The 25707-nt window shown below is 47.1% G+C and overlaps 1 protein-coding gene across 5 annotated transcripts in view; it reads left to right on the forward strand.

The window, feature by feature from the left end:
• The window catches only part of FYN (FYN proto-oncogene, Src family tyrosine kinase), a 209792-nt gene extending 185593 nt beyond the window's left edge, over positions 1-24199 (forward strand). For all 5 annotated transcript variants that reach the window (XM_028104114.2, XM_028104113.2, XM_028104112.2 and 2 more), the window contains 2 exons: positions 12226-12357; positions 23011-24199. In XM_028104114.2, the coding sequence (XP_027959915.1) occupies positions 12226-12357; positions 23011-23219 (341 nt within the window). In that variant the 3' untranslated portion in view covers positions 23220-24199. The remainder of the gene's footprint in view (positions 1-12225; positions 12358-23010) is intronic.
• Positions 24200-25707: the final 1508 nt, after the last annotated feature.

Genomic DNA, 25707 nt, shown 5'->3' on the forward strand with positions numbered 1-25707 from the left:
AGCCATTGTTTTAAGTCCTGAGCAGGAAACTTGTTTGTTTGGACTGACCCTCTGGCCCCCAGAGTTTACTGTCTGCCCCGAGGGGCTGTCTGGTGAGAGCCTGGGGAACCTCCGGGCAGAACGTCCTGCCCTCAGCCAGGTCAAAGCCAGCCCTCCCGCTGAGCTCGTGGGGTGCATGCTGGAACCGAGCCTGGTTCTGCTCCAGCCTCCCCGATCCCTAGTTTGGTACACTTCCGTCACGAGGCAGAAAAGCGCCTTCATTTGTATTCTGCTGCTTCCAGCCCCGGGCTTCCGTGGCATTTCCGAAGGGATGCTTTGTTTCTCTGCTGAGCCACCCTGGAGCTGCGGGGGCCAGGTTGACCGCCAGGGAGGGTGTGTCATTCTGCCTGGGAAAGGGAGATGAATTGTGCACACCATCCATTTTCCACACAGAAAGGACATGCGGAAAGCCAAAGATCACAGTGAAAAGAAAGGAGCTTTACCTCACTCACCCTTGCCTGCCCCAGACTCTCTTGTAAGATTAAAACTACAGGAAGGACGTGGACTCACTCCTTCCACACCCTGACAGCCCCGGGGGGAAACAGATGGGACCACTGTAAGCCCTGATCACTGACAGCCCGCTCCTCTGAATATCTTTCCTCTTTATCTGCACTGGGCAGTCACGTGTTCGATTCCGTGTGGGTGTCTTTCTCCTTTGTGCTGTCTTGGGCAGAGCAATTTGGCGGTTGTTTCTGAATGGTCAAGAGCATGTCCTTGATCTGTGCGTCCCATGTTTCTTAGTAATCAGCAAGAAGGAAGCAGATGGTCACCCTCTGTGATTTTAAAGTGTGTAAATAGGAACTGCAGACTGCCATCAAACATCAAAAATGTCACTTGGCTTCCTCGTCTTGCTTTGCTGGCAGAAGGAACTCCTTCATTTGCATCATCTGGATAATCAGGGGCAGGCAGTGCAGATGAAAACTGTCCCACATTTGGAAGCCTCCATTTCTTGCAGCTGAAGGAAGGCATACAGCAGCATCTTGCTGGTCTCCCCAGTGGCACAGGCACTGTGTGGGGGCAGTTTGAAAAAGCAACCCCAAAGTGGTTATTGTCTTCTGCATATCCTCTCTTCCTTTGATTTCTTGCTAACTCCCGCCAAAGCCCCAATATGACCACCAGCTGTTCCCAAGCAGTTCCCCAAGCCCAGTGCATGTCCCTGCTGCCTCGAATACTTTGTGGCATGATGTCAGACTGAACCAGGCCCACTGCCCCTTCTGGGGGTGGCTGGATTCCTGGAATAATTTCTGCGGTGAGCTGCATCCCAGATACCCATTTATTACTCAGGTCTGAGTTCTCACCACCCTGATCAGCAGCATACACGTGGCTAGAGAACCCGACACACTGCTTTCTTATCTGTCACTCTGGATAAAAGTCCACAAAGGTAGTGTCCATCCAACCGGGATTATGAATCCAAATTTTTCTTCTGATTTTGCTTCTCTTTTGGCTCTTGGAAAGCCAGAAGGATCATTAGTTCTAGAATAGTTCTAGAATAGCTAGCAAGATTCCTCCTTTACCCACTTCCACCCAAGAGAACCACTTACACAAGCCTCCCCCAACGCAGTCTATACTTAAGCAAAGTCCTCTTGGTGGTTCTTAGATTTCCTTCCTGAAAGTAAGGGAACCAAATACCCATGATTGCGGGAGATGCTAATGAATTTTGTTCTTCTGTGCTGCTGGTGAGAGTTCTCCTGGGTTGCCAGTGGTCCACCACTGGGAGGAGGAGGGTGGTAGGGAGACAAGCAGCCAGAGCAGCCTCCCCTCGCCTGCTGGCTCCCCCACGGATTGCAGAAGTGTCACAGCTTGCTTTCTGTTCTCCTCCACACGAGGCTGCGCTGCCCTTCCCAGTTCACCTTCTGCCTGCCCTTCCTCAGCTATAGGATGCCAGGCCTAGTGCCCTGGCTGCAGCCTCATCCCCTGTTCTCCCTGGCGACTGGGTTTGCTCCCCACTGTCCTCTGATTGTCCTGAGTAGGTTTTCAGTACCCACTGATGGGCCTGGCACCCTTCTCCGTCTGGTCCTCCATTCTGGGCCTCCCTTGAGACTTTCCTCACCCCTCTCAGCCTGAGTACCCCTTCCGTGGAGTCAGCCACACCAGACTTCGGGTCCATGCCCAGCTAATCAGCCCTTGTCTGTGCAGTGTGTCCAGGCCCTGCCTCTGGCCCTTGGTTCTTGTCTTCCTTGGCTGAACTTACCCGTCCTCCACCCACATGCCTGATGGGACAGCACTCCTCCCTCTTCTCCTCTGTACTTCCTTCCTTCCTTCTCAGAGTCCCGGCTCACCATTATGCCTTTCAGACGGAACATCACGCGAATTCATTGTGCCCTGTACCTCTCCTTTACTTTTACTTTTAAAACATGGTGCTAACATCTTAGGAACTTGAAGTCGAAATTTCAACAGAATGTGTCACCAGGAATAACTGGAAAACACACAGCTGTATTACTCCAGACGTGTTTGGGAAATTTGAAAGTCATTCCTTTGGCCTAGTGTGAAAAATCTGAGTTTTGCTTTGCCTGGTTTTATTGGTTTTGAAATCATTGTTTTGTTTGAATAACCACAGAGTTCCAGGTCAGGTCGGCTTTGATTTTGCCTCTTCTGCAGGATATCGGGTCCCAGTCCCGCCTCGTCCCCGCGCAGCCAGTGTAATCCGCTTCCTCTTGTTGGCGTGGGGTATGAATTCTTCTCCTTTATTCCGTAGGGTAACTTTAAAAGTCGAAGTACTGAACACTATTTAATTTTGGACGTAATAGTTTGCAGAGTTTTTAGCTTCCTAATTAAAGGGGACCCTAAATGAATCTTTAGTTCAGAAAAAGTGTCTGTTGTTGAAGCTAATGCCTTCCCCCCTTGAAAATGCTCTTAGGGCACCACTGTGGTCTCTGTAGGAAGGATTTGGCTGGTTTCATTCCACAATGGCTTTGCCTCCTGCACCTTAGCCCAGTTTTTTAGCCAGAGGGGATGTTTTCTGAGACAGGACTGTGGAATTGGCCTGGTCACCAGGGGGTGGAGAAGGGTTTCACAGCCCAGCTCTCCACCAAGAGCCAATAGTGTGAGCTTCCCCCACCTACCACCACCACCACCAGGCCTGTCCTGGCTCCCAAGCCCCTCACAAGGAGACCCACGGGTCACACTGCAGCATTTCAGTGTGACTGCCTCTATCCAGAGCCCCCAGCCCCTGTGCACTTCTTCTTTCCCTCTCTCCTGAGCCCTCTTTTTCCTAAAGCCAGTGCCACAATCTATTTAGCTGTCTGTTGGGTTTGCCTGTGAGCTCTGTCTCCCCAGCTGCCTGGAAAGGCATATGGCAGGAGGTGACCCATGCTTTGTTTTCTCAGGAGGCCCCCCTGTGCCGGGGACTAACTGTATGCTCAGGAAGTTCTCAGTAACTGATGGATGAGCTCACTGGGTTTTCTTCATCCTCTTTCCCTCTCTTAAAAAGTTTGGAGAGCTTTGGCTAACCTGATGCAACTCAGTGCCTTTGCATTACTGTCCAAATAAAATAATAATTGGCATTTATTCAGCTGTCACAAGGTGCCAGATGCTGTGCTGAACCCCTTACATTATTTATAATTCTCACCACAACTTCATGAGGTTATCATCATCCCAATTTATAGACATGGAGACTGAAACTGGGGGAGGTTTTAAGTGGTCACCCAGCAAATCGAATGTGCAAGCGCAGATCTGCTGACTTCGAAGCTCCTTTCGTAAATGACCATCCTGGGCCTTCACAAATGACCCCTCAATCGCGGCACAGCCCACAGGGTGGGCCCCTTTGCACTCTCACAGGGAAAGCATTTTCTCCGATTCCTGCCCAACTTGCATACACTTAGTGCAGGAGGTAGACTTGGGAGTGGAAGTCTCCGCCATTTTCATTTGAATATCTCCAGTGTCACTGCCATCATCTTAATGCATGAAGATGCATAAAGTATAGTAAGTAACCAAATCGAGTAAGAACTGTTTCCATTTGAGACAAAGAAAACAGCTTGCCTGGCCACTAGAGATACAGGACCTTCATTAACTGGAACGGATCCTAGGGGTTGGGATGAGCCATCCTGACTTAATGAATTTAACTGGTCTTCTTGTTTTCACTTAAAAACCAAGAGCATTCGGTCAGACCATCCCAGAGTATGGTAAGGATGATTTTATTCCTATAATACTAAGAGTGAAAACAATTATTAGTTCATTACACTGCTGTGTATCCACTCTTTTCTTTTTTCTTTTCTTTTTCTTTTTCTTTTTTTTTTTTTTTTTTGGTTTAATTAAATCTGTGTAAAGGAAGAGAATTTATTTGGCCATCACAGTGTTGGCAAATTGCTAAGATAAATTGCCTTTAGCCAGTTAAAGATTTGTTGAGCAGTTGCTCTTTAATCAGCCTCAGGCAAGGTACCGTCACGGAATAGAAGTATAGAACATGGTCTCCAGCCGCAAAGGATTTACATTTTACTTAAGAAGATAAAAAATAACACCTGCAGAACTAGCAGGAAGACATGTTGGGGACATGGGCACAGCAGCATGGGGTATAGCATTGAAGCACTTGGGCTCTGGAGCCAGACTCCCTTGGTTCAAATCCTAGTTCCACCATTGCCACATGTTCTTTGGCCTATCATTTTACCTCTCTGTGTTCAGTGTTCTCATCTGGAGGACAGTACTATTACTGGCATCTACCTCGTGCGTGTAAAGTACTTAGCATGATGCCTGACACTTAGCAAGCACTCAGTATATGTGTTGCTATTGTTGTGGCTACTACTGTCAAGCATTAAACTGTTATTTATAAGATTGGCTCCAAGTGCACTGGAGAGATCAGTGAAGGCTGGAGTGATCCCAGATGACTTCGTGAAGAAGGTGGGACTTGAGATGAGTAGGCTTCAGCTAAGCAGGTGGAAGGAAAGAAGACATTTAGAACAAGCTAAGAAGCAGGTATGATTACGCCAAGGGCAGAGTACAGGTTCTGAGAAAGCAAACCAGAGGAGATGTGTTTGGGATTGCAAGAGCTGAAGTGGAATAGATACGTGGGCATGGAAACCAGGCAGGGGATTTTGCCTTGATGCAGTGGGGGGCCCACTATACAGTTGGTGAGGGGAGCATTATGAAGCTAAGGTGTAAGTGACTCGTTGGAAGGACAATGAGCCGAAGGCAGGGCACGATCCATGAACCATGACAGGAGGACTGATCAGAGGGACAAGGACCCAAGACAAGTTTCAGCAAAGAGCTTAAACAAGAAAGGGCAAATGTGAGAGACATGTCAAAGAGGGAAACAGGAAGCCTTGATGATATGGGGCGCCTGACCGGCTCAGTCAGTAGAGCATATGACTCGATCTCAGGATCATGAGCCTGAGCCCCACTTTGGACATAGAGATTACTAAAAAAGAGAGAGAGAGAGGAAAAAAACTTGGATGATGGATTAGCTTGGAGGTTTGAGGAGAGGGAGAAGTTCCAGCTGGCTATCCGGTTTCTCCCTCACTTTGAGGCCTGGCAGAATGATGATCTGACCCCCAGAAAAGGGATACTAAAAAAAAAAAAAAGTACTCCATTTGCATGCTAAAATATTAAAGTGAGAACAAGCTTTTTAAGTCAGGTCAGTCATTTAGTAAAATTTTCTACCTAGTACAAGAATCTCCTTTATAATGTCTTATTCATAGTAAGATGATTTAGTAAAATAATGAATTTAGATTCATGGTTGCCACATCTGAGATAAAGGTGGGGACACCCTAGAGGCTTTGATCCCTTTGACATTTGCATATCAAGAACTGGGACTTCTGAGGAGAAACAGAGTCTGTGTAGGGTTTCCAGCCTTATTCGCAGAGATGATGGGCAGGGGTAGTCATGGGACAGGGTGTGTCTCCCAAGGGAGTAAGTCAGAGGGAAGAGTCCCAGCACTGCCGCCTCTCAGACTCTACGCTCGCAATTAGCAAGTGGGGGATGGAGAAGAGCCTAAGGCAGAGACACGAGACAGGCTTGGAAAGGAAAGAAGGACATCAGGGAAGAATAAATTCAGAGAAGATAATTAATTCATTTCTCATAGAAATGTTTGAGCTTTGCAAAGTGTTGGAGTATGCTAAGTTTTACTCCTTTGTTGCTGAGATTATTAGTATTGTTCAAACGTGAAAAGTGTGCTAAAATAGCACAAGTGTGACTAGAGCCACTAGTTAAATAAACATGACGTCAGAAGTGACAATAGAAGCATAATCTACCCAATGCAAATTGCTAAGAAACACCCATGGGCCTTGAAATGTCATGATGCTTCTCAAGAGTGTTGAAAAGTCAAAATGCTTTACACGTTCTTTCTCATCATAAATTGTTCTCAAGGTAATGATATGTATCTTCCACATTTGAAAGACAGGGAGAAAGAATGCGGTAGGATGTCATCCTATTCTGCTCACAGGCCCCAGTGGCTTCCCATCACACTTAGGATAGGATCCAAAGACTTCAGTGGGGCTTACAAAGCCCCATAAAATCTGTCCTTCTAGCCCATTCTATTCTTCTTCATAGCATCTGTCACTGTCTGACATATATAATGGCCACTCATTTATTTTATCTCCTTCCCAGACTGAGCTGCAAGCTTCATGAGAGCCAGAGGTTGAGCTCACTGTTGCATCCCCAGCACTAGGTACAGTGCCAGGCAGGTGGGGAAAACTCAGAAATACTTACAGTAGGAAATGAGAGAACAAAACCAGTCAGCGGTAGTGGGGGCTTGATGCTGTTTTGTGGTCAAACGTTGATAACTGAATGTATCCACAACCCTCTCTTTTCTCCTACCTATAGCCTGGATGACTGTTAACCTTATTTTACCTGAGAAAGACCAGGGCCGGGGGTATGAGTGATTGGCAACCAGTTATCTGCTTCATCTCATTCTATTCCAAAAAGGATTTTCCACTTTGTTTTGCTGTGAACATTCCCAAGGCCTCTGGTCACCTAGACTTTCTGCTGATAGAACCCCCCGAGCCGCAAATCCAGTGATCTAGGCCCCCCACTTCTCACAGAGCAAAGTCTGGGGCTCCTTCTGCCTCAGATTCACCCGACACTTCATTTGGCAGTAAGAACACAGGGTTTTCCAGGTGTTTCTAAGTGTCGTGGGGGTGATGGTCTTCTACTGCAGTCTCAGCAGTTGAGAGGCCCTTAACAAGGGTATCCAGATGATGGCAGACAGTGACACTGGTCACTGAGGACGAGGAGAGGACCCGCCAGAGAGCAGGGAACTAATAATAACAAGCCTCCTGAGGAGCTGTGGTGGTTCAGCCTGGAAAGGAAATCTGGAAGGGCGAATCAGCTGTCCCATTCCTCCATCATTCAACACGTCTTTATCTAGTTTCTTCTGTGCACCAGGCACTGATCTCCTTACCGGAGATAAGGTAGCCATCCAGAAAGACATGGGACTTGAAACATCTTTTCCACTGTTTTCCCTCTGCCCTCCCTGCCCTCAAGGGACAGTCTCTATCTCTTGAGAGAGGCGTGCTTCAAACAACTAATGTATTCATCTGCCCTGGAATAGTAGTAGCCACAAAGAACGAGAGGCTCTGACAGCACAGTGCTAGGAACCGACCCCAGTCCTGTGTCCCAGCAAAGGTTCCCTGTGCAAATAACATTTAGGCTAAGAACAAAGGAGCAGGAGTTAGCCGTGGGGTCGGGACTTCAGCAAAGGGAACAGCCTGCCCCGTGGCCCTCCAGCAGGTGGGAACCATCGGAGAAGGGCAATGGAGAGGTGCCCAGGATAACAGGAAGTGGCTGGAGCAGTAGGTTGGAGGGACCAGACTGTGCATATGGGCCCAGCTGGAAGGCCCTTGCAGGAGTGCAGGCAGGGGACAGGGAGTGAGTAAGGACTGGAGTGAGGGTAGTGAAGATGCCCAGACACATTCACAGGAGTGAAGTGGACTCAGCCTGGGGAGTGATAAAGCAGCAGGGGCCGAAGAAGACACAGGGAAGATGGACTGAGCTCCTTCCCTGGGCAGGCCCTGTGCTGCCTTGTGAGGGCGCGGCGATGGGCAGTTAGACGCAGCATCCAGATAAGGAGGATTCTCGTCATTCTGGTCTCATCACCTGGGCAGTTTACAAGGCAACAAACGGTGAAAAAGAAGCAGAATTCTGGAGAAGGTCAATTTTGGATGTTGTGTTTGAGAGGCCCTTTGATGCCTCCCAGCGGAGACGCTGAGGAGAGAATCCATTGTACAGATCAGGAATTCAGGAGGGAGAGCCCATCGGGTGATCCAAACACAGGTGACACGGGAGTCGGGAGAGTGGTTGAAGCCGAGAGAGGGAGTACAATCCCCCGTCGTGACACAGAGCTCATGACCACTCAGTTCAATCTCAACAGAATCTAGAGAAACAGGATGGAAATGTCGGTGACAAATTATTACTTGTAACACTGGCATGTTTACTCGCCACAGAAAATGGCTTGGCCTCAGGCTCGCTGGTCCTCACTAGGATTACAGAAAGGTAAATGACGCAAGTCCCATGGTGGTTCCAGGACCTGGGCCTCGCTGACGGCACCGAGTCAGGCTCTCAGCAAGGGCTTTACCCTGGGAGATACAAAATCTGCAAACGCTGCTTGGAAAACAGTGGAAAAGATGTTTCAAGTCCCATGCATTAAATACATACATATCATGTATGGCCTTTGTCTATTGGCCTCAAAGAATCCTAAACTGTTAAAGTAATTCAGTCAGAAATAAACACTAGAGTGATGATAATTCCTTTATTTTTTGGTTCAGCTAAACATTGAACAAGTTCACTGAGTTACTGTGGCCTCCAAAGCCCATGATACCAGTGACACAGATTATCCTACCTGCAGTTGGCTACGTTTCCTCTGATAAAATGCAAAGGAGAGGAAATGGCATTGGCATCTGAATCCTGCTCCCAAACAGGAGAATTTCAAGAAGAGCAAATCAGCTGGTTACACAGTAAGGCCAAGTTCATTGTAATACAGGCCTCTGGATGCCGTCTTCTTTTTTCTACAAATCCATACTGCTTAGGAGACAACTTTGATCCTGAGTTACTGCCTGTCATGATATCTTTGAAAAAATATGAGGGGGCGGAACTTTATTTTCGAGGGAAAGAGATACTTTCTTGCAGGTTTCTTGAGCCTTCTTGACTTCACCCGAGGCAAGAGCCCACTGCAGCCCCCCACAGGGCCACCTGTGGGGTTGTGTAGGTGGTATTCCAGACAGCCCTGGGGGTGCTGTTCTCATAGACTGGGGTTTGCAAGGTGCAACCTGCCTGGCCCTGGACAGAGACACCTCCCCCCACCCCCACTACACACCGTTTGGAGCTGCTTCTGTGCCCCCAGGAGGTGGGAAACCAAGGCGAGGGGAAGTAGAGGTAATGAGGTGCATAAAAGAGAGGACACCCATCAGTTCTTTTGTTGAAACTGTAGTTAATGATTAACAGATTATCACTGCTTTAATTTATTAACTTTTTTTCTGCCTTGAAAAGGAAAACATGGGTTATCTTTAGAGAAGCTTTTTTTTCAACAGTCCCTGCTATTTTAAGACTGAAAAGAAGTAGGAGAAATTGGACAAAGACATCCTTTATTTTTTTTTCTTCCAAAATGCATTAGGTGTAAATATATTGCTTATCTTAGAAAGAAAACTAATGCAAAATATTTATTTACAAAAGCTCCTGCTAATAAGTCTCAAAGCACATATCCACAAATGGTTTCCTATCAGAGATCCATTACAGCCTTTGTTTGAATTTATCTGTTGAAGGTTTACATATTGTAATTCTTGTCGTAGATGACATAAGGAAAAAACAATGAAGCCACCTAGCACAACGGGCTGATATATTGACATTTGTTTGGGTTTTTGTTAACCTCACATTATGAAATCTTCTCTCAGAAAATCCAAAATGACTTTATCCAAATTTTGAACAGTTTACTTTCAGCAACACACACCTTCACAAATGTTGAATGATTCCAAGAAGGGAAGAAAGGCTCCTTTTGCTTGTCATTTTGTTTACAGGATTTGTGTCTACACAGGGGAGAAAAGAAAGTTCTTTTTGCTTTCGAGATGGACATAGATTTCCAAGCCATTTGGCTCAAGAGATAGTTTAAATAAGAATGAATTTAATATACCTTTAATTCTCTGAAATAAGAGAACTCCAGCTGAGGTCTGGTCCAGGGCAAAGTCTGTTCTCGACACTGAAGAAAATCTATCACGTTAATCCCAGCGGCTCAGAGTCCAAAGCTGCGTGAACAGAATGCTCGAGGGTAGGTTCTCACACAGCAGAACGCTTTGAAAGAAACTTTAAAAACAAAACGACTGTTCGGAGAATACCAGGCCTTGTGTGGAATCATGCAGCACTTAAGAAAAGATAGAAATAATTATGCTTGAGAAACACAGCTAATTAAAAATAACTCAGTGCATAAAAGGAAAAGAAAACTATAGAATAACTTTTCTGCTCCAGTGTAAATGTAAGATGCCTCATAATGAAATAGGATTTTTTAAATTTCATTTCACACTGGCATAAAAGAGATGGAGAGGAAAATTATATTGCCAGAAAATGCCAGGGTAGATTTGCTAAAGACGTTATCATGTACTGTGTTTAAAACAAAAATCTAATTGCTGTAATTTATCATACCTCTCATTATTAAAACTATGCTAATTTAAAGATTTTAATTATTTGCCACTCTCGCATATTGTGACTTTTCGTAGAAGATACTATGAAAATTTCTGATTCTGTCAGCCTTTGTATGATTTTTTTTTTTAGGAGATCCTGAGTAAAATTAACGTACTTTAAACATATAATTGTGTTTACATCAGTAATAACAATTCCTGTGTTTTTCTTTTAGTTTGTTCAGTGAAATTTCTGGAACTGCTTTATAATTGCTGAGCTTAATATATGAGAGCACAGGCTGCTGAATCAATTTTAATTCCCTGTACACATATCTAGCCTTATGAAGAGCAGGATGGATGCCACCCTTCCTTTTGGATTGGAGAGAGGATTCTTTTAATGATCTGAGAAACTTCAAAGAAAAGATTCTACTGACCTGGGCATGAATTTGTTGCTTGGTCTTGAGAAATCAGACTCATAAGATAGTCATTGAGGCAGACTACTCTTTAAAAAACAAAGAGTAGGGGCGCCTGGGTGGCTCAGTCATTAGGCATCTGCCTTCAGCTCAGGTCATGATCCCAGGGTTCTGGGATCGAGCCCCGCATCGGGCTCCCTGCTCCATGGGAGGCCTGCTTCTCCCTCACCCACTCCCCCTGGTTGTGTTCCCTCTCTCGCTGTGCCTCTGTCAAACAAATAAAATCTTTAAAAAAAATTTTTTTTTATTTTTTTTTTAAAGATTTTATTTATGCATGAGAGACAGAGAGAGAGAGGGAGAGAGAGAGAGAAGCAGAGGGAGAAGCAGGCTTCCAAGGAGCAGGGAGCCCGATGCGGGACTCAATCCCCTCACGACCTGAGCCGAAGGCAGACGCTTAACCATCTGAGCCACCCAGGCGCCCAAAAATTTTTTTAATTAAAAAAATAAAAAACAGTAAATAGTACGCTCTCTGGTGGGTGGGAGAAAGGTAGGGAGGTAAACAAGGAATCATAGAGTACAGAAGAAAAAGCTGTCCCAGGAGTAAGGATGGCCACTGTCAGTGATGGGGGGAAAGGTGGAGGGAAGTAGCCAGAGGCAAAATCATTTCTCTGCTGTGGGTTTTGGAGGCCTTGGGAAATAGAGCCCATTTCTACAAAATACATGGGCTGCAGCAAATGTTCTTCACCTTGGGAGAAGCATGGTGGTTGGATATGGTTTCGGTGTACCTCGCAAGAGCACACTATATATAGTCTTCTATACCAAAGAATTCATGAGAGTAGCACTATGATTTAATACTGTATGTATGAATTAGAATATGACATCATTTCAAAGCAAAGGAAAAAATATACAAAATTAGTTTCCTAAATCACAAGTCAGCCCCACATCCAGACCAACCCTGTGACATTCAGTGTGGTCACAGATTCAAGTTCTAGAAGCCAGGGCTTTAAGGGGCTTTGAACACCAACCTTTTGATGGGAAAAATAAATTAGACTAGCTCGCTTAAGGTCACAGAGCCAGGACCAGATCCCACAGCTGCTCAGTTGTAGTCCATTCTTGCTCACCGCCTTCCATCCTCCTCTGCGACCTTGCTGCTGTGAAAGTGGCTTCCTAGCACTCCCCCCCAGCCCCACACCCGGCACCATGCTCCCTGCCTGCCGAGTCACCGCGTGTTCTTTCTGCAGGTGCAAAGTTCCCCATTAAGTGGACGGCTCCCGAAGCAGCCCTGTATGGGAGGTTCACGATCAAGTCTGACGTGTGGTCTTTTGGAATCTTACTCACAGAGCTGGTCACCAAAGGAAGAGTGCCATACCCAGGTAAGAGCGGTACCTAGCAGAGACAGGCCTCTGATTGGCTGCTCTCCTCACACTTTGCCTTCTGAGCCCCACCCTCAACTTTCTGCCAAGCGTGAGTTTGAGGAACATATACAGGTATTTAGCCAGGGAAGAGCAGGACTGGGAGCCACCGCGGACATCACATAGACAAGCAGCTGCCGTGCGTGGTGTGCGGGATTCATGTAAACAGCAGCTAGGATGAGCGCTTCGGTGCCCCCCAGGTCGTGCAGTCTGTGCCCTCTTGGTCAGAGCGCGTGGCTCCAGGAGGAGCGGTGGTGCTGGCACAGCCTCATCCGAATAGTTTGCGGGCACTTCCAGGACAGAGGAGAAAAGCTCCCACCGCTTTTTGATTACACTGTAGCATTGACCCATGGAGTGAACCTGGCAGGAAAATGCCAGGACCTGCTCTCTCTGCAGGCCCGAGCTCCAGATGGCCAGAGAGAGCAGAGGCACATTCGAAACACAGTTTTGAGGCCACACTGCCCATCCAAACAGTCAAAATATGCCCTACGAAAGCAAGCGTAAAATAAAGAAATGGGAGAGTCTTGGGCCCTGCAAATTTTCTGAACTATTGGACTCATGCTTTTCAAAGAAGCCACAGATTTAGGTTGTCCACCCTTTAATTCATTAATTTCAGCAGATGCTGACGTAAAGGACACTCGTGCCATTTCACCTCCACGCTTTAGTGGTTATATTCTAGCACATGGACGATCTGCTTTCTGAAATGTTAAGGACATATTTTTCAGTTACTGTTGAGTGAAGAAAGAACGTAGCTCCTCCTCATTCCCTGCCTAAGAAAGGAGCTTAAAAAAAAAAAAAAGCCATGATAGAAACGGTAGTGGAGATTGATGAGGAATTGAGGTCTCTTGCAAATCCTGGGTTTGTAATTCTATCTTGGCAGTCAGAGGAGACAGCAAGGGCAGATTAATTTGTAATCCCTTTGTTCGTTTTTTATGATTATTTCTGGTCATTTTCAGAGAATGCGGAGAAGTAGAGAGGATCTCTTTTCAGGTTGCCGTGGCCTTGAGACTCCTAGCAGAGGCAGGTTGGCACAGAGACAAAATGAACAAAATGTCCTGTCTCTGAAGCGCCAGCATGGGGCGTCTCCAACGCAGGTGGCAGTCAGTTTTACGGAGGCAGAGGTGGTGGCTGCCCCCCACATGCAGAGGGGGCAGACGCTCTGCAAGGAGCCAACCAGCGTGGCAGAAAGGGCTGCCCAAGAGGGGCCTAGAGTGCAGCGTGGGCATTTTTGAGTTGCTTCTTGAGGGGGGAAAATGTGCAGGTCTTGGGATTTTGAAGATAGGAAGGCACCTTTTTTTTTTGCCTGAATTTTGAACGAATTTCTCCCTGAATGCCCCAGGTTTACAGTCAGCCAGTGTGTTGAATGCCCCGGAGGGGAAAAGGTTAATGTTGTTTTGCGTTTCTGTAAAGGCTTTCCTCTCAGTGACACAAAGCCACTTTTTGTTCCTCAGGGTTGCACACAGAAACCCAGACAAAGGGGCAGGGGTTGGGGCCCCAGAGAAGGCAGGCAGGTGTGTGCTTCTGAGGGAGAGGCTTTTCCCGATTTGGGATTTAGCATAAAGAAAATGGCCTCATTTTATAACTCAGACTAGGATTCATTCAGCATCGCGTCCGTGAGTGTGAACTCTGCCGGGCATTTTGCTCTACCTGGGAAGTGAGTACAAATAAGACATTCACACTCTGAGGAAACAGATTAAAACCTTCCTGGAGCAAGGCGCTGTTTTGGTTGCTGGGGATGTAGAACAATGAGCAAATAAATAAATTTAGTCCCTGCACTCATGGAATTTACAGTCAGATAGATAAAATATGCATCAAGTCCGGGAAGAAATCAGTCTTTTCTGATACTTATTTATTATTAGAGGGAATCATCCTCATGGGATGAATTACTTGAATTTACCCCCTGTGGGCCTCGACTCTTAATTCTGATAATGGGATCAGGAACACGTGATTCAGCTATCTACAGAGGGCCTTTCCCGCAGAATCCAGTGAGGGTGGCAGAGGAGTTCTCAGTGAGAACGAGGTCCACTCGCCTACATGTAGTTACATACCGTGAGCAGCTGCTGACGTGTCAGGGGGCTGGGAGGGCTGCTCTGCTTCTCCGAGGGTAACAGGACGGGTTGTTTCTGGGAAGCTGCATGGAAGAGGCAGGCAGGACTTCTTCCTCAAGTCAAGGAAGAGGGAAGAATGTCCTGGATATGGACGGGCATATGGGAAGGCACCAGGGCCGAGGAGGACAGAGCCTCTTCAAGGAGCTGCAGGAGAAGGAATCTGAGGGCCGTGACGTGAAGCCTGGGCATGAGCTGGGAAGGCTGGCCAGAGCCCATTGTCGTTGTCGTGGGGGCCTGGTGCGCTGCCACAGGGAGGCTCTGGGGCCTGGCAGGTCCGCTGCAGCGGACATCTCCATGCAGAAATTTCTGACATCTCCATGCAGAAATTTCTCAGTTGGCTAGAGTACATTTTTAAGTAATTCTTTTTTCAAGAACAGTAGGTGGCGGTATTTTTCTGAATTCATTCATACCTAAGCATGACCTTCTGTCACCTTCACACAGAGGAAAGGGACTTTGGCTGGTAGGTGAGGATGGAGGTCAAGGGAAGGGAGATGACTTATCCACGGGTTCGTAAAGCTTTCCAAGCATTTCTGCCCAGCATGAAAGGAATTCCAGAAGTAAGAATCAGAGAAGGAGCTTAGAGTGGAGTATGTGAGGTGTGACCACATGAAGAGCAGAAGGGTTGAGAAGACAATGAAACATGGGTCGGCTGGTTAGTTAGCGAGTTCTGTAAGAGGAGTGGATTAAAAGGAAGGGAAGAAGGACAATCTCAAATTGAATGACAGCCTTAGAGCCAAAGAAAAAGTACTGAAATGCAGAAAGGAGCCTGCAGAAAGGAGGGTGTGGTGCATGGGGAAAGGAGTCGCTCGCACCACGCCCTCCCAGACAAAGGTTGCTTCCAAGAGGTGTCACAGAGATGCATGCCGTTCCAGAGAACAGCTCCACTTTACAGATGCCCTGGGAGCAGCCTGACTTGAACACATTCTAGGCCTAGCACTCTAGCTTGCTTTTCTGTGAGCCGAGGTGCAGAACCATTCTTTGCATCAAGATTAGAACGGATTTTGTACTGATGGACTGTTGTATGTGAGAAATGACAACACTCACATGACAGGAGTTCTCTGGGGTTGATGCATGCAATCAGAGTCAGGCACCTTCAGACCTCCCTCACATCCTTCTTCTCTTTGCCTCCATGGCCCTGGGTCAGGCTGCCGTCCGCTCGCAGTGACCTCTTCATGGGACTTCCTGCTTCGGCTTCTGCTCCCCCCTCACCCATTCTATCACTGTCACCACCAGGGTTGTTATCCCAGAAAACAGAGACCCAGCTATCTTACTCTCCTAGTTAAAAACGTCTGTGGCTTCCCTTCACCTTCCAGATAAACTCCAGAAGCCTTAGTTTGCGTAGTCCTTAATAACTCTTTCCAGGAGGGGGGCGCGGGGGGGGGGGGGCTCCTTGAGTCATTTCACAAATATTTATTGAGCACCTGCTGTATGCTAGATACTGTGCAAGCACCAGGAATACAGCACTGAACCAGCAGACAAAAACTTATGCCCTCGTGAGCAATTTATTCTTCTCGGAAGAGACAGACAATAAACAAAGATAATAAGCAAACTCTACTCGGTATTGGCTGGTGGTAATGGGTAGGGAGAAAAGTAAAAGGGGAACAGAATGGAGAGTGGCAAGGGAGCACCTCACAAGGAGACCTCACTGGGGGGGTGACAAATGACCTGAAGGAAACAAGACCCTGAGAACAGCAAGGAGGCCAGTGTGGCTAGAGGCGAGGAGAGGGAGATCTGAGAGGCCCCTGGGGAGATCAGATGGGGCCTTCCTAGGTCATTGTGAGGACTTTAGCTTTCACTGTTAGTGAGATGGGGAGTCACTGAGGGGCTTGTGTGGGAGAGTGACACGATCGGACGTGATTTCTCTCTTGCCACCCCCAGCCCTCACACTGAGATGTCCCTTTGATGTGAGTCACTCTTCTCAGCTTCACTGTCTGCCTCAGAATCCTTCAAAGCCCAACCCAGACATCACCTCCTCTGCACAGCTTTCTTCATGTCCATACCAAATGACTTGCCCTTTCTGCTTGCTTCCATGACACCCGGTACATCTCTGTTAAAGCCCCTGTCTGTGTGTCTGTAATTCACAGTAGCTCTGAGGGGACAGGAGCTCCTTTAGATATTCCCCAGTGCCCAGCAGTGTCTGCCCCATAGTAGACTCTCAATAAGTGTCAGCACGTGGATGGATGGATAGATAGTTGGATGGATGGGGTAGCAAAAAAAAAAAAAAAAAAGGATGATGCCTATGAGGCTTTTGAAACAAGATTTTTTTAGTGTGGCTGATAGCCTGCAAAGCCTTTTAACTCTATTTCATCATCTCCACACATAAATATAGCATGTACTGTCCCAGCCACGAGATAGCCTCTGTCCTCAAAGTTGTTCTGGGAAATTGACACTGTGGTCCGGTTGAAACACCACGTTCCAGCACCATTCTAGGCAGACTGTCCTGGCCATTCTGTGCCCTGGCTCTCAACTGAACACCTGCTTTGTGAATTTGGCAGGATCTAGCAAAGCAGGAGCATTCTCTTAAGCACATCACATTTATCCGTGCATTTGAAGCATTTTCAGATCTTTTAGTAAGTGACAGCTGCCTGGCTTTTATGAATATATCCCATCACCTGACCATGACTTGAAGAGGCAAGGGAAATTAGTGAAGCTAGAAGCCACCTTCCTTAGAGAATTAGAAGTCCCAGCCCTCTCCTCCCTCTGCCCCACTTAGATACCCTGCAGCCCTGAATCGCAGACATATTCCTCTGTGTTCGGCAACCCATTTTCATCACCTGCACTCTTACTATTCCTGCTATGCTCAGCATGCCGACAGAGCAGATTTTTCTTGGGGTAGGAAAAGTTTAGCCTCTCCAGCCAGGAAAATGGAAACAGAATAGAACCTCTACCCTCAGCCAAGGGCGCTTTGTCCTCTGCCCGCCCTGCCCTCCCTGCCCCCGTCCACAGCCCCCAGGGCTTCTCCTTTCCGCTCCTGAGTTCCCCCAGAGAGGGAAGCCTTCCTGGATGCCCAGGAGTCATGCTGCCCCCCTTTGCCTACAAGGTTCCTCTTGGCCAGTGTGGCTAATGAGAGGTGAGAGGACAGGAGGGGTAGGCAAGTGGAGCGGGCAGCCAGAGAAGAACTTTCCACTCTTGAACCCTGCGTTCCGCTGCCCTTCGTTCTCAGCTCAGTGTTTCCACGGCCTTCCCAGTGGACACCCTCATGCTCTTCCTCACTTCTCCTTTTCTGGAACAAGGGAGTTCTTCACGATACTGCATGACCAACTTCAAATAACCTTTCTGTATTATGGCCCCTGAGTAGCTGTCATTTCTGTATTTATTCATACGGTGGGCTTAATAAAAACATCTGCCCCAAGGTTATCTGGTCAAATGGGGCAAGAAAAAGAGAACTAGACATTGTGCCTTCTCAGAGTCACTCCTTTATTTTCGTCTATACTCTTTGATCACTATCTATCTGCCCTAAACTTGTGCTTTGATCCTTCACCAGACCTAACAGGACACCTCCTGGTTGTCGCCTAGTAAGACACCTGGAGCACGTGATGGTCTGTAGCACAAGCGCGTGCCAAGCAAGCACCATTAACTCAGCCCTCCTTCCCCTGACATTAGCACGGCCCTGCTCAACAGACACAGACAAGCAAACAGAAGCAGCTTTTTACAGGGTTTATGCAGAGAAGCAAGGGGCGGGCGGGGGGGGGGGGGGGCCTCTGACAAAAGCCTTATGCACAATAGAGCATAATTTCCTTTGAATGGAAAGCTCAGTTTGCAAAAGTAATCTCAGTGTCTGATAACCTCACATCGTTCCCATTGTGACAGTGCTCAATTTTCCGGTGGCACAAAAATCCAGGTTCTTGCAACCCATAGTCAAATCCAGATGCAGCTTGATCCTCTAATAGTGAAAATCCCTGATCGTGCAGAGCTGGCCCCTCCGAGATCCATATTAGGAAGCTGCACAAATGGGAGGCCATGAAGCCAAACCCTCCTCTTTCATAGGAGACTGTTTGGGGTTTGTTTTGTTTTGTTTTGTTTTAAACAGCTGAAAGCACAGTGACTGTGGAGGTATTTTGTTGACAAATGAAGAAACTGAGGCCGGGGTAGGTCAAGTCATCAGTGAAAGGTGCAGAGTGGGGAGTAGTGGAGTGGCTCCGCCGGGGGAAAGGAGCTGTCTTTCCCTTCTGCAAAGAATCCAACAGAAGAGAGGGAGGGAGACTCTGTGGAGTTAGTAGGTAGCTCGAAGGAGAGGAATGGAGAAATCTAAAAGAAGGGGAGGGGAAAGAAAACAGAGGCACACAGGAAAGTCTACATTGTTGGCAGCCGTGTGCGATGAGCGTCGGACGCTTACCCCTAATGCAGAAACCACGAGGAAGCCAGCAAAATGATTTGGAAAGGATAATATGGTCCTCATGACAGGAAGGGAATGCAGTCCCCCTGGCTGAAGAGTCTCAGCAGCAGGGTTTTGGGCAGACCGATTGGAAATGATGCTCTCTCCGCGACTGTGTTGGAAAGCCGGAAAGCCGTGGTGGCAGGGGGCCCCGTGGAGGACCTAGGGGAGAGGAATTGGAAAGCAAACCCTGGCACGGCAGGCCCCGCGGGTTTTCTGTGGACTGAGGACCACTGAGTTGTGCCCTGCGGGAGTGACCCATGGAAATGGCCCATTGTCCCCATCTAGGGAGAGGACAAAGAGTCAGGGGCTGCATGGTGGGGGCCGGAAGAGGACAGGGTTGGGGCGGCGCTGGCCCTCCTCCAATGTGGAGGCTGGGAACCAGGGCACACACCCAGCTGCACTTCGTGACTGTGACACCCCCCGCAGTCGGGCACTCCTGGTGGCAGAGAGACCCCCCTCCTGCTGACAAATGGTCTCTGGTGCAGTTCCCGCTAAGAAACCTGGAGGCCCGAACTGTTGATGACAGTGTTTCCCTAAAACGTGCCCATATGCCGTGTTTTCAAGCTTCTGTCTTTTCTGTTTCTCTGCTAGCATCTCCCGCATGAAAAGGGAGAAAAAGGAAAAACATTCCCAAGCGCCCTCCTCCCTCGCTGTCTGCTACCTCAGTAGGAAGTCTGGTAACCAGATTCCCGTCTTCCGGCAGCCCCATGTCCCTCCAGACTCTCCTCTGACCGCCCTGGTCCTCAAGCCCATGTGTAGCCCCTTCCCAGTCCCTGTCCTTCACCCCTCCCACGTACTAGGTAAAGCCAAAGTCTTGGGAAAAGTGACGAAAAGAGGGGAACTAGCAAGTTCTTTTGGTAACAAAAATATGAAACATCTAAAAAGAAAAATGAAGTAGGCTCATCTCTGTAGGAATGTATAGAGTAAAACCCATTTTTGCTAAAAAAAGAAATTCTTGAAATGATTTATCAAAATTCTTAGAGCTGAGAATACTACTCCTTTAAATATGAACGCAGCCCACTTAACCTGGCTATTGTCTGTAGAGTCAAAACCAGCCTAAGCCTTGCTCAGCGGGCATCTCCAGACCGTGCAGGGTGCGGAAGGTGCCTTCCGCAGCTCCGCCAGGCGGGCTCTGGCTTACTGGCAGCGGGAAGAGAGCTGATCCCACTCATACTGTCACTGTCAGCCGAATGTGCCTTGTCTTTTTTCCCACTTTTCTGGCAAAGCTGTCATTGATATGTTTTGGTTTGGCCCAGGGTGTGGAATTGGTTACATATGGTCCCCATGCTTTGAGGAAGCCTAGGGAGAGAAGGAAGGGGAGGAGGGGAGGAAGGAGTCAGGCAGGAAAGGAGGCAGAGCGAGAACAGGAGCAGCCATGTGACTGATGGTGTGGGCCTGCTGGTGGCCTGCGTGGGTCCCCCGGCTCCCTCCACCCCAGAAGCGGGCTGTCTCGGGGGATGCTACATGTGTAGGGTCAAGTCGCTCTGTCTGCTGTGTCTGGGACTTGGGCAGAGCACTGGAAAAATAGTCCTGACCCAAGTGGCCAATTAAACTTTCCATTGTCAGAGATTGAACTAAGAGTTTAAAAAAAAATACATGAAATCTTTCCATTTGAGTAGTTTGTTCTTTAATGAAATGAAACATTTACTGACATAAGCTCCACAGAGCAATAGGAGAATGATTAATTAAACTCTGTAGTGCCATTTTGGACAGTCTCAATGCCAGAATAAAGCATTAGAAGGCGTTTGGGGCCAGGGGTGGGGGGGAGGTGAAACCCCTTCCAGAAGAGCCCATCAGGCCTTCCGAGGTTCAGACCTTCTGCCTGTCTTTCCTCCCAGTTCCTACAGGCTCCTGGCAGGGGCGGGACGAGGGGGATTTCTGCAGGTTCAGGTCGTATGTCTTCTGAGATATGAAACCAAGGACTGTAGTAAAACACAAAGCAAAGGCTTCAGAGAATGCCAGTCCTCATACGTGATTACGCTGGCTTCCTAACCTTTCTGGGCTAGCTGGAATGTGATCGCTGCCATCACTCAGGCCAGAGCGTCCTGGCCAAAACTCTTGGGCCCTGATGTGCCCAAGAATCAGACTTTTTTTTTTTAAAGAACATCCATGCTGTGCATAGACCATCCATCAGATAACACCCTCGAGAGGCTGAGGCCACATCCATATTCAAATAAGACATTCTTACTTCTATAGCAGTTTGTATGAATACAGAAAAACAGTAAACAGCCTTGGGTTTTATGGCCAAATGGGGTCAGTTCCGATCAGTTTTGCTGCCAGGTGAGTTACCAGAACTTGGGGTTTCCAGAGCTTTGGGTTTTGGGATGGTGGATAAGGAAATGAGTTTTCAGCAGTCGGAAGAGGATTTAAGCCAATTAGCCACAGAGCTGACCCAACACCCAACTGAAGAGGGCACCTGGTTCATTAAACCCCTCTCACTAAACCAAGGGTCACTCCCAAAATGGGAGCAAGGTTATGTTAGAATAATTAAATTGAAGGCCTACTTCAACACAACAGGAATAATATATGGATTTTATCACAAGAAGTTACAGTGGCAGAGAATAAGAAAGCATCCCAAAAAGGCTCGTATAAGCGTGTGACTGACAGGGCCGTGGCTCGCAGCCACGGGAGCCAGGAGAAACCCAGTTCCAAAAGGAACAACAAAACAAAGAGAATGGCAACAGACCCCGGAAGTCAGGACGGGGTTGTGCTCTGGGCCCAGGTCCTCCAGAGTTAAAGGGAGCTGCTACATGCAGATGCTGTGGTCTTCTGCTGATATCCCTGAGACCTAGGGGAAGACATCTAGGTGTCTGTATGGCTTGAAATCAGGTTCTTGATTTTGTAAGTAAACCAGGTCAGAAATTGGGGAGGGTTCCAGATTACAAGCTTGGGGCCAAGGAGCAGCCAAAACATACAAGTGCTTGGCGGGCAGTGGCAGAAGGCGAGACGGCAGGAAAAGGAAGGAGAGGTAGAGAAGAGTGTCTGGCAGTGATTGGAAGAGGGGTCAGGGCATGCACCTCACCCCACCTATGGTATTTCCTGCTCTGTCAGGAAGGCGGGAGTGCAGAGAGGCTGCCTGCCACCCCCTCCAAACGTCTCCTGTTTGTGTGGTGCAGCCTGAGGTTTCAACATTAGGCAGCTCCCCCAGAGGGTCACAAAGGTCTCAAATGATAGATGGCCTGTCCAAGGTCATGAGTAAACACGGGCCCTGGAGGCGCCCTGTCTCCCCATCAAAGTCACCAAACCCCGGGGCACCTCAGGGTCACTGGGCCAGACGGTGCCCAGCCGTGGGGACAAGATGGCACATCTCAGCTGGTAGGGCACCAAAAGCTGGCCCGGGCAGAAGGAAAACGAATTTATGAAGTTCAGAGATGGAGTTCATAGATGTTATAAACATGGGAGAGTGTATTTTTCAGTCCATGGCTTTTTTTTTTTTTTTTTTGGTCGACCTCATTCATAGTTTTTCATCAGTTTAATTGAACTGTAATTTACATACAACAGAATTCAACCATTTTAAGAACGCAGTGAGTTTTGACAAGCATAAACAGTCCCACTGCCACATGCAGGATATAGAACAGGAGCTGACAGATTACCGACTGTGGGCCAAATCCAACGCCCACCTGTTTTTGTTTTGTGTATTTTTAAAGGGTTATTAAAAATAGGAATATGCAGCGGAGATCATATGCAGCCCACAAAGCCTCAAATATTTGCTCTCTGGCCTTTACAGCGGTAGATTGCTGACCCCTGACACAGAACATTAACATCACCCCTCCTTCCCCCCCCCCCCCCCGCAACCCCTTGGCAGGCACTCCCCCACCCCCAACGACTCATCTGCTTTCTGTCACTGTAGCTTTGCTTTTTCTAGAACTTCACATAAATGAAATCATACAGCACGTTGCCTTTTGTGTCTGGCTCCTTTCACTTACGAAGCTTTCGAGATTCGTCACCCAGCTTTCCGCATACAGCAGTGGCACACTCTGGGCTCATTTCTGAGCGGGCGGCGTCCCCTGAAGGGGCCGGGCTCCCTCCCGCCCCCTCCCGCCGCTCCGGGCTCGTCGCGTTCTCCCCACGCGCAGCCTCAGAGGAGAGGGGAGTGGCGGGCCCCGCACTCACTGCCTTGTCTTGCAGGCATGAACAACCGGGAGGTGCTGGAGCAGGTGGAGCGCGGCTACAGGATGCCCTGCCCGCAGGACTGCCCCATCTCTCTCCACGAGCTCATGATCCACTGCTGGAAGAAGGACCCGGAAGAACGGCCCACTTTCGAGTACTTGCAGGGCTTCCTGGAAGACTACTTCACCGCCACAGAGCCCCAGTACCAGCCCGGTGAAAACCTGTGAGACCGGGGTCTGCAGAGAGAGGCCTTCCGGCGAGGCTTCCCCGCCCCCTCCCCATTAGCTTTCAGTTCCGTAGCCAGCTGCGCGGGCAGTGCGAGCCGTCCCGGATCAGATTGCATGTGACTCTGAAGCTGACGAACTTCCATGGCCCTCATTAATGACACTTGTCCCCAAATCCGAACCTCCTCTGTGAAGCATACGAGACAGAACCTTGTTATTTCTCAGACTTTGGAAAATGCATTGTATCGATGTGATGTAAAAGGCCAAAACCTCTGTTCAGTGTAAATAGTTACTCCAGTGCCAACGACCCTAGTGCTTTCCTTTTTTTAAAATGCAAATCCTATGTGATTTTAACTGTCTTCACCTGATTCAACTAAAAAAAAAGTATTATTTTCCAAAAGTGGCCTCTTTGTCTAAAACAATAAAATTTTTTTTCATGTTTTAACAAAAACCAATCAGGACAGGTGTTTGGTTTTTTCTTTTTTATAATATGAATATATATAATATATATGTCCCTGTACATACGCCATGTGGGTGCTAATGTGGAGACCATGGCCCACTTGGGCCGTAACGCCTCGGGACCCAGAGTGAGGATTTTACTGCCAAATCAGCATAAAAGCACTGCTGTCATCCTGCAAACCAGTGGCCTCCTTTTTGGCTTTTGCAAAGCATGATCCTTTTTCTTTTTTCTTTTTTTCTTTTTAATTTGGATTGCACTTTTTTGGTTCATGATTGTACCTGTAGATGGCTGTTCCTTTGACTCTTTTCAAGCAGCCCCAGAGCTGAATTCCCAAGTTCTGTTTCCAGTATTTGCTTTGACTTAACTGCGATTTGTTCTCGAAGCCTAAAAGCATATTGAAGCAAGCAAATGGCCAATAACTACCAGGGGAACTGGAAGATGGATACCACACATACTTCTTGTATAAAAATATGAATGCTGAAATGTTTCAAACTTTTTTTATTTAATAAACCTTGTAACCGCATTTAAATGGTCTAAAACCCATAGCATTAGAGTCATGTCATGGCGACCTGCTAAACTTTCTCATGCAACTAAAACTTCTGAGGGTGGGGGTTGGACATTTCCCATTGTAAAATAAGTGTTTTAAACGTCCTGTACTGCTAATGAAATGACTTTCTCTATGTCCAAGAAGTCTCCAGTGGAATAACTATGCACTACTTAACATTTCATGGGGATGCACCAAAAAAAGAAAAAAAAAAGTATTACATTTTTAGTTGCTGTTTGTACCAACCTTGAATTACATGTTTAACAACAACAAATCAAAAAGCCTATTTCTATTAAGTTTTTAATACTGGGTAGCAACTCTGAAATCTTAATTCCTTTTTTGTTACGATTTATTTGTGAGTTTACATTTTTAATTGTTTAACTTTCTTAATTTAGTAATTAAAAAGAGAGCATTTTACATTTGAATTTTTTTTGTTCATTTGTTTAAATCATGGAAGGTGCTCTAGTAATGACATATCTGTCCCACACCAGGTGATAAGGAGTTCTCTGGTCCATTTAACCATTGTGCAGTGACTTCCAAATGACAGAAACATTCAGAACACTGGGAGTGGGTTCTTCCCCCTAGAAAGGCTGGACCGTTGTCAAGCTATTTCAGAGGATTATTAAAGCAAGATTAAGCATGCTTTCACATTTCAATCTATCAGACATGGTCTCTAACTGGAATGTCCTGTATCCCACTTGTAGGAGAAAGACAATTACAAGAAGAATCTTTATTGCCCTAGAGTCAGTATATGTATTTCCCGTGGTCTTCTCCCTCTGTAAGCGTGTCGCGAGGCAGGAAAACAACCCTTAGTGGTAGGAGGGGCAGTGGGTAGACTGCACTATCTGTCCAGGTGCCTGGCTGTGCACTCATTCAGCTGCGGGACCTTCAGCAGCCATCTGCCACCTCTGTTTTGGGTCCTGTCTGTAGAGATGGCTTTGGATGAGACTTGCCGTAGATTCCTACAGATCTAAGATCCTGTAATTCAGAGATCATTGCTGTCATGTGGAGTTATACAAGTGGGAGAGTTCTCTTGCTGAAATAACCTTTATACTTAGAAAGGGTTTCCAACATTTGAAAAAAAATGGATGAAACAAAGGGATTTTCTGGTTAACCAAGTCGTTCTGGCATTGTTTTAGTATTAATGCAATTGCTAAATTTATAAAAATTTCAAACATCTTCGACAATAACTATCACATTACTGGGCAATTTATTAACATGTTCTAGATATTTTTAAAGATAACTTTGTTTCTCATCTTCACATCCCACTAGGTTGGATAATTTGCAAATATTCTCCGAAGGATTGTTATTTATGTTTCTGACTCAGTCATTAAAAAAAAAAGAAAAAAACTGAAAAAGTTATAACCTGCTTTAAACAGATTCTTTAAGAGAAAACTTAGTTTCTTCAAATCAAAGTGTAGCCTTTAATTCATCAGTTGAGTTTGTTGTGGATTCTCTCCTATGAATCAGAACTAAGGACTTGGGTT

The sequence above is a fragment of the Eumetopias jubatus genome, unplaced genomic scaffold (assembly GCF_037043125.1).
Source record: "Eumetopias jubatus isolate StellerSeaLion01/CBP00866 unplaced genomic scaffold, mEumJub1_p1.0 scaffold_6, whole genome shotgun sequence".
Classification (NCBI taxonomy): domain Eukaryota; kingdom Metazoa; phylum Chordata; class Mammalia; order Carnivora; family Otariidae; genus Eumetopias; species Eumetopias jubatus.